Genomic DNA, 12,174 nt, shown 5'->3' on the forward strand with positions numbered 1-12,174 from the left:
ACTCTCTACCCCATTTTACAGACAGGGAATTTGAGTACCAATTCACACGGGAAACCTTCTGCATCTGAAAATTGGAAACTCCAGCATCCTGCCTCGTATGGTGAAGTTCCCACCCTCTCTCTCTCCCTCTCCTATATGACTTTCACCAGCTCTGCCCCTTTCTCCCAGCTTCTCCATAGCAAAGGATGTGCTGCGTCCTGAAAGCCTTTCTGGCCCCAGGAGTCCTCGTCCCCCAGGTCCCAGTTCTTAGAACACCCCGCCCTTTGTGTGTGTGTGTGTGTCTGTGTGTCTGTGTCTGTGCATGTGTGTCTCATTGCTCAAAGGTGAGAATGGGTGGCAGAAAATCACAATCTCAGGGACACCAAATACACATCAAAACATATTTGGCCAAAAGCAGTGCTCAGATTATGGCCTTAAATGCATGTATTTAGAAAATAAGAAAAATTGGCCAAGATGAACTAAATTTTCACTTAAACAAAGTAGAAGAAATTAATAAAAATAAAATTTTAAAATTCATGAAATAGATGATGTAAAAAAGAGAATAACAAAATCGAAGGCTTTTCTTTGAGACCAGTAAGACGGACAAACCTTTGGCATGTATGATAAAGACAAGGCACGAATGAGTAACACTGAGAATAAAAATCAGGGGACATTATCACAGATTCAGATGAGTTTTAAATGAGAGAATCTTCCCAAAAAGTATTAACGAGATGCTTAAAAATTTGGCTGAAATGGACAATATTCTGTTTCCAAACTTCAGCGTGCATCCAAATCCCCTGGAGGGCCTGTTAAACACAGATTGCTCGGACCCACCCCAGAGGTCCACATTCAGTAGGTCTGGGCTGGGGTCCAAGAATTTCCTTTTCTCATAAAAAGACCAGACTTAATGGTCTGACTGAGACTAGAGGGACCCCGGAGGCCATGGTCCCCAGACCTTCTGTTAGCCCAAGACAGGAACCATTCCCAAAGCCAACTCTTCAGACAGGGATTGGACTGGACTAGAAGACAGAAAATGATACTGGTGAGGCGTAGCCTTCTTGGATCAAGTAGACTTATAAGACTGTGTGTGCAGCTCCTGTCTGGAGGGGAGATGTGAAGGCCGAGGGGGGCAGAAGCTGGCTAAATGGACATGGAGACACAGGGTGGAGAGAAGGAGTGTGCTGTCTGGGGGAGAGCAACAAGAAGTATATAGCAAGTTGTATATCAGGTTTTGTATGAGACTGACTTGATCTGTAAACTTTCACTTAAAGCACAATAAAAATATAAAAAGGGGAAAAAATTGCTATTCTAACAAATTCTCAGGTGATGGATGCTGCTGCTGTTGGTCCAGAAAACACACTTTGAGAACCACTGTCCTAGGGATTACTAAGAGGCCACCAGCCCCAGTTGACTCCATTTCCTGCCTGCCTTTCTTTTTTTTTTCATCTGAGATGAAAGAGGGTTCGTGATCAATGCAAGCTCCTATGCCCTCTGAGGGGCTGGGGATCTCAAGAAGCTGGGAGCCAAGGTGCTATGCTTACTGCTTTTACCCAGATGGGCTCATTTAATCCCAGGAGGTAGGTACTGTTGCTTTACTAGATGAGGAAACTGAGGCACAAAGATGATGAGTAATTCAATTCGAAGGCTGGTAAGCTGACGTGGGAATCCAGTTCTTAAGCACTGCACTGGCCACTGGTCATGCCTTGGGAACTATGCTGGCCAGCCACCGGCACCTTTCCCTGATCCTGGGCCCCATACCTCTGTGGAGTGGGCCTCATTACTCCCATTTAGCAGAGCTGGGCAAGGGGTAGGGACAGGCTTAGAGTTCAGAGCTCTGGAAGCCAGAAGGAAAGTGGAGCTGGTGAGGAACCAACTCCTGCCCCTGAGTGGGGGCTATGAGTCACTTGAATTCTTGGAGCCACGGTTCCCTCATCTGTTAAAAACTGGGTCACCACCAGCCCTTTCCTCACAGAGTTGTTTTGAGGACTAAATAATGATCACCCCCGTGCCAGGCACACACTAAATTCTCAACAGACACTAGCTTTACAGTTGTTAAAGTTATTACATAATCATCAGAGTTTCTTCCAGGCACTTCCATAGACGTCATCTCATTTACTTCTCACAGTCACCCTGGGGGTAGCTATTACCTCTTCTGTTTTAGAAATAAGGAAAACGGGGCTCCAGGAAGAGCAGTGGAGGACCCAGTAATCCCCAGGTGACAGAGGCAGAGCCTCAATTAGAAGCAGGAGACACCCTGAGCTGTAGCAATGGTGTCTACCCTGGTTGGGGGGGGGGCTTGTCCCCAGGGACCAAGAGAGGGAGCACTGGCCCAAACCCCAGGCACCCTCGCTCCTCATCTTCTCAGCCCACAGCCTCATTCTCCCCACTTGACCCAGAAGTTCCTCAAAGGCTAGCGACTCACCCAAGGTCACACAGTGGACAAGTGGCCTAACTCTGGACCCAGGCTTTAGGTTGCAAATCTTGCTGTCTGGTCCCTCAGTTGTAGAGGCAGAGAGGAAGAATCCCCATTCTGCTACCTCCTACCCTTCTCCACCCTCCAAGGACAAATGCACCTGCTATTGAAGATAAGGAGCCTTGCAAACAAAATAAACAAGAATCAAGACAATAAAGCATCAACCATCATGCTGGGAGGGGGTGGGGTTAAGGGAAGCCACTGCCGCCAGGGCCTACTATGTGCCAGGCCCTAAGCTCTGCCTCTCTAGGCATCTCACTCACAGTTCACCACAGTCCCCCAACACGCGCGTTATTTCCCATTTTATAAGAAAACCAAAGCCTAAAGATCGGGAGTCACTCGCTCAAGGTCGCTCAGTTAAGAAGTGACCAGCCCAAACGGCGAACACACTTTTGGCCAACCGAGCCTTCCAGCTCTCACCAGTATCTGCCCCACGGGGAGATCCAGGAAGAGGCCCAGCCTGGATACAGCAGTCAGTTTGTACCTAACGGTTTTAGAATTAGTAGGAAGAAAGCGATTCCGTACGTCTCCCCCAAGGGAGACAGTTGGAAGCGCGGGTGGCCGCCCCCTAGTATTCTGGGCCGGGTCTGCCCCTAGGCCCGCGTGGACACTCCCCGGGGCGTGAGCAGAGCAGTACGTGGTCCCAGAGCCTAGGCTGGACGGGACCGGGGAGGGACTCGCTGAGCGCATTAATTACTCACGAGAAATCCGGATATTGGAGTTCTAAATACCTAAATATGAGCCGCCCCGGCCCTGGCCCCTCGGGAACCCAAGGATCCCAACTCCTGCTGCGCCAAAGGAGGGACCCTACGCGCGACCACAGCCCGGTCCATCCGGCAACGAATTTCGAGGGGCCGGATCCCCGCTTCTCACCGGACCATCCGGGGTCCCTAGCCCAACCTGGCCCGGCTAGCGTGGGCACCTGCGAGTTGCGCCTCGGTCCTCCAGGGAGTGTCTCCAAAGTGGCCGCGACGCCACGGCCGAAGCCGGCGAGGGGACAAATTCTTCCCACGCGGGTCTGTATCCTCGGAAGCGCTGGGCACGAGATGACGCTCCCCGCACCCTGCGCGCAGAGTACGCTGGGCTTGCGCCCTGGGGTGCGCCCATTTCGTTGTTTCCGCGGCGGCGAAGTGTCCAAGACACCTCCGCGGGTTCCGCAGGGTCGTTTGTGGGTTGCAACTCCATTGTAATTGAAAGCATTCATTTGGTTTGGTTTTTGCTCAGAAGGAAAAATTTGGAAGAAAACGAAAAACCCTCAGCAAACACCAATTTCACACGCTGAGCACCCTACCCGCCCCGCGCGGCGGCAGAGCCGCGGCCGAGGCAGAGGAGCGGGGAGCGTCTGCTAATTGCAGCTTCGTTAGATTTCAGGTTTGGGAGGCTGCGGTTCGGGCGCTAATATCCGCCGCCCATTATCCTAGCTAATAAATTTGACCTATTGTTCGTTTGTTAAAATGATGTCACCTTGGAACAGTCCCTAAGCTCCTATTTCCATGAATTAGGCCTTTATTGAAAGCCGGGAGCCAATGGGAGGAGAGAGGCTTGTTGATCGCAGCCAATGGCTGCGGCGGGAGAGGAATTAGCAGCGGAAACTCCAGGTTCGGTTCAAGAAAGATGACACAGAGCCTGTTGGGCCCGCGCACTCTTGGCAAAGTTTCAGTGCGACGAGAGGCGCCGGGCGCTCCATGGCCGCGCCATAACGGGGACCCAGCAGCCTCCCCGCCCAGCCCAGCCCAGCCCTTCCGCCCGCCCAGGATGGAGGCGCCCGCCAGCGCGCAGACCCCACACCCGCACGAGCCCATCAGCTTTGGCATCGACCAGATCCTCAACAGCCCGGACCAGGACAGCGCGCCCGCCCCGCGGGGCCCCGACGGCGCCAGCTACCTGGGAGGCCCCCCGGGGGGCCGGCCGGGCGCCACATACCCTTCTCTGCCCACCTCCTTTGCGGGCCTCGGCGCACCCTTCGAGGACGCGGGATCTTACAGTGTCAACCTGAGCCTGGCGCCCGCTGGTGTGATCCGGGTGCCGGCGCACAGGCCGCTGCCAGGGGCCATGCCGCCGCCTCTGCCCAGCGCGCTGCCCGCCATGCCCTCCGTGCCCACTGTTTCCAGCCTGGGCGGCCTCAATTTCCCCTGGATGGAGAGCAGCCGCCGCTTCGTGAAAGACCGCTTCACAGGTGAGCAGGGCGGGCAAACAGGCTCCGGGCCTTGGCCTTCCTGGGGCCAGAGGCGCCGCGCCCTATGCGCTCCACTCCAGTAAACGATTCCGGAGGCCCTAGCGCGGCTGAGGCCTCAGAGCCTAAGTGCCCGGGACAGCCGTAAGGGGAGGGAAACCCGGGAACTTCGGGAAATTAGGCTGTGCCGGGGAGAAAGGGGGGCGTCTCCCGACTGGCTTGCTGCGGCTGGGGACGCGCGGGACCAACGAAACAGCGGAGCGCTAGGCGCCCCACGGGGCGGCACGGGGGTCCGCCTAGGGCCTGAACAGAGGCCAGGCTGGGCTTCAGGGGGCCTCGTGTGTCTCCGCAGCAGCGGCGGCGCTCACGCCCTTCACCGTGACCCGGCGTATCGGCCACCCTTACCAGAATCGGACGCCGCCCAAGCGTAAAAAGCCGCGCACGTCCTTTTCCCGGGTGCAGATCTGCGAGCTGGAAAAGCGCTTCCACCGCCAAAAGTACCTGGCGTCGGCCGAGAGGGCGGCGCTCGCCAAGTCCCTCAAAATGACGGACGCGCAGGTCAAGACCTGGTTCCAAAACCGGAGGACCAAGTGGCGGTGAGAGGCCCGGCCTGCCCTGCACCCGCCCCGCGCTGCGCGACAGTCTCGCGCTCTCCCCGCCCTTGTGCTACCCCCTACCCACTTTCCCTCAGGACCGCGACTCCCTACTCCTTTCCGGATGTTATCTCCTCCCTTCTCACCTTCCTGCAGGCCTGTTTCTCTGCTCGCACCTCCCGCGCCCCAGCTTCCCTTCCGTTCCCATCCCTGTGTCTCTCCCTTGAGCCTCGCCAACACTGCTCCTTGTTTTGCTCGGTCTGCTGCACTCGGCTTCTTCTCACCGCTGCCCTCCGCCCGTGCATACACACACACACACACACACACACACACACACCTCCGGGGCCTCTCGCATTCTCCTTCTCCCTCCCGCTTTCCAGCTCGACTTCTCGTATTTCCGACAGTCCGCGCGGGCTCCGGGTATCCCTCTATCTCCCTATTTCAACTCCAGTCGCGTTTTGATCCGGTCCCTGGCTTGATGCAACCCGTAAACTGCGAAGTGATCGCATCCAAGAAGAAGGCCGTGAGAGAGGGCATGAGACAACTAGCTGAGGCTAACCTGGCCAGGCGGCGCCGCGCGGACGGTGCAGAGCCTGTCTGCCCACCCGCCGACCCAAGTGACCCGGTGCCCGAAGGCCGAGTCAATTACACATACCCCCTTGTTTTGCCGCGAAAGCAACAATCTTTGTTGTTGGCGAAACCGCAATACCCAGGCGTGCAGGTGGGCGACGGTTGGGGCCCCTCCCTGCGACCCCCAGGCATAGCTAAACCAAATGAGCCCAACCCCTCCCCCGAAGCGCGGGCCCCCGGCGCACCGCGCGGGACCAGAGGTAGACCGGCTCTGCGCCTCCAGGTTCTCGTACGTCCCCGGCTCCTCGGAGCCGCGGGCTGCCGAGTGCATGACAGTGTTGTCCCTCTCCCTCCCCTGGTGCAGGCGGCAGACGGCGGAGGAGCGGGAGGCGGAGCGGCAGCAGGCGAGCCGGCTCATGCTGCAGCTGCAACACGACGCCTTCCAAAAGAGCCTCAACGACTCCATCCAGCCCGACCCGCTCTGTCTGCACAACTCGTCACTCTTCGCTCTGCAGAATCTGCAGCCCTGGGAGGAGGATAGTTCCAAGGTTCCCGCCGTCACCTCGCTAGTGTGACCCACCCACGCGAAATGTCGCCACGGACCGCCGCCTCCACCCGGCGAGGTGCCCTGGGCCCCCAGCCGGGCTGGGGGAAAACCAGGGCCGAGAGGGAAAGGGGCTGCCAAGCTTGAGGAGGCCCGGGGCGCGGCCGCAACCCCGCCGGCTGCGGAGGGTGGCTGGGCCCGGGCTCCGCGCGGCTGCACAATCCGAGCCCCCGCCCCGCGCCCCATCGTGCCCCAGGCCCTGGCCTGACAAAGAAAGCGCCTTACGTTTCTCCGCCCCCCGCCCGCACCCCCCGGGCTGGGCGCCTGTATTATACTTTGTACTTTTGCCCAAATGTGTAAATAATAAAAGTTTTGGCTTTTTTTCTTTAGAAATCGGCCACCTGCTTCCCCTGCGGGGCCGTAAAGGAGGGGCGGCCGACTCGGGGGTTGGGGGAAGTGCCAGGGGCCGGGGGCACCCTGCGTTTAGGCTGGGTCCCCTCCTCTCTTTTTCCGTTCCTTTTATTTAAGCCGTTTTATTTAATAATAATAATAATAATAAAAAGTTAGCTATATGGCTATTTCACTTAATGCTGCTTTTATTTCGTTTTCGTTCGGATGATGCTCTGCGATCCCCGGTCCTGTCCCCCACCCCTAGGCTGTAGAGGCCAAGCGGCGGTGCGCGGGGGGCGCATACTCTTCTCCAAGCTTCGTCGCTATTCGCCTCAGCTCAAACACCAGTCCGGGGCCCCGCGGAGGACCCGCGGTGCAGGTCAGTGAGTGCGGTGCCCGCAGCCTCTGTGCCCGCGGATGGGGAGTGCAGTGGGAAGTGGGATCCAGCCCCAGAGGCCAGACCCCGGGCCTGGGCGACTTAGGACCAAAAGCCGGGGCCTGGATCGGCATCCAGCCAGGTCACCAGGTCAAAGCCACCTGGGGAAGTGGGAGGGGCGTAGGCCTCGAACTCCTGGGAACGGAAGCTGGAAGCGAAACACCCACCACCAGCAACTTTTCCTTCTTTTCCCGCAAGGCCTCAGAGCGGCCCTGGGCTCGATTCGTGGTCCAAATCCGGAATTTGGTTGCACAGTGTGCGGGCTATGCGTTCAGAGCCGAGTGCACGGCCTGGGTCTCAAAACGCTCTGTGCCTGGAAAGCAAGTGCAGCACAAGACCCCGGGACCCCAGTACCTTCTCGGGTTTGCTTGGGACCCGAAGTGGGGTGTGACGTCACGTGCCGTCACTGCAGCCTTCACCGCGTCTCTGTACAAGAGGGGGCGGGGCACCCGCAAAGCCCAGAACCCCAAGCCCCGGTGTGGAAGCGTCACAGCCCGGTCCACCCTGTTTTACCACAGCTCAAGAGCTTCTGGAAGCTTTCGGGATCGCAGGGTCGGGAGCGAGTGGCCCCTTCCAAAAGGACAAACAGACATGAAGCGTCCTGTGAACATTTGCCCTTCTGTGTTTTTTGTGTTCTCCCTTTCCGTAGGTTTTTTTCCTTTTGTGTTCTCCCTTTCCATAGGTTTAAACTTTTCCTGTTTTCTAGCCTATTTCTTTTTCTTCAATTTTCTCTTTCTCCTTCTGTTTGTAACTCTTCCTCTCTGTTTTACTAAATTTATTTCCTTTATAGTTTTATGTTTCTCTACATGGTTCGTTCTCTGTAACTTTTAGCTTCTGTTTCTTTGTCATATTCTCTCTTCTTTATTCTCCCCATTTCTGACCCTGTGTCTCTTCTCTCGCTAGGCTTTTCTTTCTGTCTCTCCTGCCTCCTCCCTTTTCTCTTTTTGTCTTCCCTTTCTTCTCTCTCAGAAGCAGTCTCGCTCTCTGTGTCTCCCTCCCTCCTTCCTCCCTTCCCTCCTCTGTCCCTTCTTCTTCCCTTTCCTCCCTCTTTCCTCCTCCGGGACCGGCTCCCAGTAGCTCCCTGAGGCTAAATCCTCGGGGGCTGGTCCCAGAGGCCCGGACCACCCCACTGTCCCGTCCCACTGCCTCCACCGGGCCAACTGCCACTCTGCAGGCTCGGTGCTTCAGCGCCTTCGTTGTACGCGGGCAGGTGCCCGACTGCATTTGCTGGGCTAGGGAAAGGGGCGGCGGTCTGAGAAGTAACCTGGCTCTCCCAGCGCTGTTGCCCTCACCTCCACCGCCAGGCTTGCGAATCGGAATCTGCGTCGCTGGGGGGACATATAGACACACCAGAGAGGGACTGGGGTGGACTCAGAGTGTCTTCCAAGGGTGTTTTCCTTAAAAGCCCGACGAACAAGGTGGGAGAGGTTGGCCCTTGGGCTGGGGGCTTGAGCACCTAAGACGAAAAGGGAGCTTCTGACCTTGCCATTGCTGATGAGCAGCCCCTTCCTCAGGGAACTAGCCTCGTTTTCCAATGCTCCCTCTGTTTTAGTTTATTTCCCCGTGATAAGGTTAGTTTTTGTTTTTCTATGTTCTTTCTGTTTTGTTGCCAGGGCTGTCCTCCGTTCTTGGACCTCTTTGGGGGCACATACACAGTTTGTATTTTTCCTTCTTCAGCTTTGCACAAAGGGTTTCTGGCAGAGAGGCCTGCCATGGTCAGCGTCCAGAGAGGCCCGAGGATGGGGGGGCTGATCTTGCTGCGAACCTCAGAGGCGCCTGGCTTTCCCCACCCCGGTGCCCTCGCGCTCTTCGCCGTCTCCGAGCGATTTTCCCCGTCCGAGCCTCACTGAGGCAGAGACGAGCTAGATAGAGGAAATCTGTTCATGCAAGAGCGCTGAACCTGGCCGGGTCGGGCCGTCTCTAGCCCACGCTCACGCTCACGGCGAGCACCCAGGGCTCCCACAGCGGGTGGACGCGTCCGCCTGGCCGCGGAAGGGCGTTTAGTGCTTAATCTCCTTCCTCCCTACGTGCAAAGCCGCGAGGTACCATAGCTCGAGAATGCCCGGTAAAGAGACACAGCCCCAATCAGAGTCGGCGGGCGCTTATATCTCCAGCAGGCAGGTGCCCCGAGGCTGAGCTTTGTTGTGTGCGGTCAATTCCGACTCATTGCTACCCTACAGGACAGAGCATAACTACTCTATAGGGTTTCCGAGGCTGTAATCTTCACAGGAATAGAGTGCCAGGTCTTTTCTCCCGTAGAGCCGCTGGTGGGTTCAATAGCCGACCTTTAGGATAGCAACCAAGCTTAACCATTGAGCCACCAGGGCTTATTGAGGCTGAGATTAGGGGAGAGAAAGTACGGAGCAGGTAGGAGGTCCCGCCGGTGTGCCTCCTTCACCAGCCTCTCCCAGCATTGGGCTCCACATCGGCCTGCGGAAGCAACCGAGAGTCCGGAGGCAGGCGGGTAAGTGTGTACGCCCAGCTCGGCCGCAGAGGGGGACTGAGAGCGAGAAGCAGCGGCCTCCCTGCGAGGACTGCAGACTTTGCCTCGCCGAGTTTTACCTTGGCCTTCCCTAGCCTCGGTTCACGTTGTCTCTAATGCCGCGCCCATTTTACAGATGCCGGGCAGTGAGGCGGAAGGACGCTTCGCTGACAGGGCCGACTGTTCCGAAGGCTTTTCTGGGCCCTGGTTTCGTGGCTGCACCTGGGCCGGAGCAGCATGCGGGAAGGCCTGGGCCGGAGGCGTCCGCAAGGAGAGTTAGGCTGCTGCGCCCGGCCTGGGAGTTGGAGACTGGGGCTGGAGAACGCAAGGGGGAGCTGGCCCGATCTGAGCTCTCTAGAGACTGCGCCGAAAACTCTGAGGTCTGCCGCTCGCTTCCCGCAAATGAGAAATAATTCATATTCAGTAACTGCACCGCACGCTGGGGACGTGGAGCTAGGGGGCACCGTGTGTGATATACAACTCACAACATCTCTGCAATGTTTAAATGCCTCCCCCCCCCCCCCGCACTTTGCAGTTGAAAAAGCTAAGGCTCAAAGAAGTTCAGCCATTAGTTCTGGGTTGGTCACGCAGCGGGGGCAGATCCGTCTGCTGAATGGGCATTCCGTACTGTCACCCCCAAACCACCCGCTCTAACTCTTGGAAGGAAAAAAGGCTTTGTTTGGTGAGGGATGGGGAAGCGGCCTCGGGGCACCCTGCAGCCACCCTAAAACTGGGCCCGAGGGTCTCAGTGGGGGCAGAAAGGGCCTGCGCGCTACGGCTTGGGAGGCGGTCTCAGTCTCCGAGGTTCGAAGGCACCCAGCCCCTCTCGGTTCCTGGCCTTGCGCGCCGAACCCCGTTTGCCACCAGAGCAGGATCGGGGTGGCTTCGCCGCGGCAGACCCGTTGTTCGAGCTCAACTGTGAGACCCAGAGGCCCTGCTGAGCCACTAGGGCCTAAGTGGCCTCGGCAGCTAGTCTTGAGTGGTGCGCAGTGGGGCCCTGAGGCGCTTCCAGAGGATCCGCTGCGGAAGGACGCGGCTTTGCCCAAGCAGGGCCGGCCGCCAGCTGCGCTGTTTCTGCGCCCGCGGCCGGGCTGCAGCGGGCGTTGTGCGGTCTGTGCCGCTGAGGCCCGGGCACGCTCTCCAGGTTAGGGTGCGCGGACTGTGGCCTCCAGCTCTCCGCCAAGACTGCCCCGCCCAGGGCCGGACCTAGGGTTGCGGCCGCGCTGAAAGTTCCCGGGAACCTTGGCCAAATCCCGACCTCTGCCCTGGAGCAACTAAAACCCGTGTTTTAATGCCAGAGAGGGGCCGGCGTGGTGCCGGCGCCTGCATTCTGACACAGCGCAGGTTTATCAGCACCGGTGGTGGTTTTTCGGGTCAGAAATCCGCTGGCTTGCCATGCGGCCCCCACATTTCCCAGCATCCGCTCTGTACGAGCGTCTTCTCAGCGTCAGGCCCAGACCCAGACGTGCACTTTCTCGGTTGAGACACTTGGAAGATTCTCGGGAATTGTCTCAATGATCCGTGCCTTGCTTCAGGCAACCCAGCCGCAGGCTTTGTAGAGTTCTTCGAGTGGCAGAGTGGCCCTGAGCAAGTTGTTTCTCCGCTCTGTGCCTTGGTTTCCTCATCTGTAAAATCAGGGCTACATAGTCTTTAAGGAGTCTTCCAGAGAAAAGGGGCAAAAAAAAAAAAAATGTCTTCTATCTGGTTACCAATTTATAATGGGAATAAAAGCATTTAAAATATACTTACGGGGAATAGAAATCTAATTAAACGCCTGCTAATACTGCCGGCGTTATTCAGAGGTGTTGCTCCTTTGGAGGAAGCGGCAGGAAGGGTCAGTGTCCTCCACTGCAGTCAGTTCTTCCAGGGTCGCTCTGTAGTGGTCTTGATGGTGGAAAAGGTGAGAAATCGGAAACCGATCCTGGCTCCAGGTGTGGCCCTGAAGTCAGAGGGCTTATCTTTAGTTGAAATGATTTGACAAAGTTGTTCTTGTAAGTATCAGACCGGCTGTCAATTAATAATTTAATAGACTCCTTTGGCATGCTTCCAATTGGTGTAGAGAGGAGGTGGGGTGGGAAGAGAAAGAATAAATATATTTGAGCAGAATATTTGAACTGGGGTTTCCACACCTTCTACCATCCTATTAAATCCCAGAACAGCCCTGTGCCTCCAATTCTACAAACAAGGAAAGTGAGGGAGCAGAGAGGGCAGGTGACACGCCCAGGTTCACCCTGCGCAGATTCAGAACGCTCGGGTCCCCTTGCGCGTTACTGTTACTGTAGAGCCGGAGCCCGGCTATGTCCCCATCCGATCTCACATCGCAGCTTGGAAAAGCTGCTCCGGACTCGGGTTCATTAAAGGGATTTGTGCTGACCCAGACTCCCCGGATATTAAAGAAACCAGATCCTCAAGTGGAGCGAGAGCCTTAGATTGGCTTTAAAAGCCTCCAGACCTCGCGCAGCTCACACCGCTGGCCGGCGACCCGGAGTGCATTGGCTTTGCTCTCAAGTTCTATTGATCACTGCGTTTTATCC

At 56.9% G+C, this 12,174-nt stretch overlaps 1 protein-coding gene across 1 annotated transcript; it reads left to right on the forward strand.

The window, feature by feature from the left end:
* Positions 1 to 4,207: 4,207 nt before the first annotated feature.
* On the forward strand, positions 4,208 to 6,363 carry TLX3 (T cell leukemia homeobox 3). The gene is made up of 3 exons (XM_003404654.3): positions 4,208 to 4,628; positions 4,978 to 5,221; positions 6,153 to 6,363. The coding sequence occupies exons 1-3, from the start codon at positions 4,208 to 4,210 to the stop codon at positions 6,361 to 6,363; spliced, it is 876 nt and encodes a 291-aa protein (XP_003404702.2).
* The last annotated feature ends 5,811 nt before the right edge of the window (positions 6,364 to 12,174 follow it).

The sequence above is a fragment of the Loxodonta africana genome, chromosome 2, assembly GCF_030014295.1.
Source record: "Loxodonta africana isolate mLoxAfr1 chromosome 2, mLoxAfr1.hap2, whole genome shotgun sequence".
Lineage (NCBI taxonomy): Eukaryota > Metazoa > Chordata > Mammalia > Proboscidea > Elephantidae > Loxodonta > Loxodonta africana.

What these genes read in the sequence shown, in the direction of transcription:
- TLX3 (XM_003404654.3), top strand. Translation starts at nt 4,208, where the DNA reads ATGGAGGCGCCCGCCAGCGCGCAGACCCCACACCCGCACGAGCCCATC. An exon ending in CGTGAAAGACCGCTTCACAG is followed by an intron (nt 4,629 to 4,977) that starts GTGAGCAGGGCG and finishes GTGTCTCCGCAG; the next exon opens with CAGCGGCGGCGCTCACGCCC. An exon ending in AACCGGAGGACCAAGTGGCG is followed by an intron (nt 5,222 to 6,152) that starts GTGAGAGGCCCG and finishes CCCCTGGTGCAG; the next exon opens with GCGGCAGACGGCGGAGGAGC.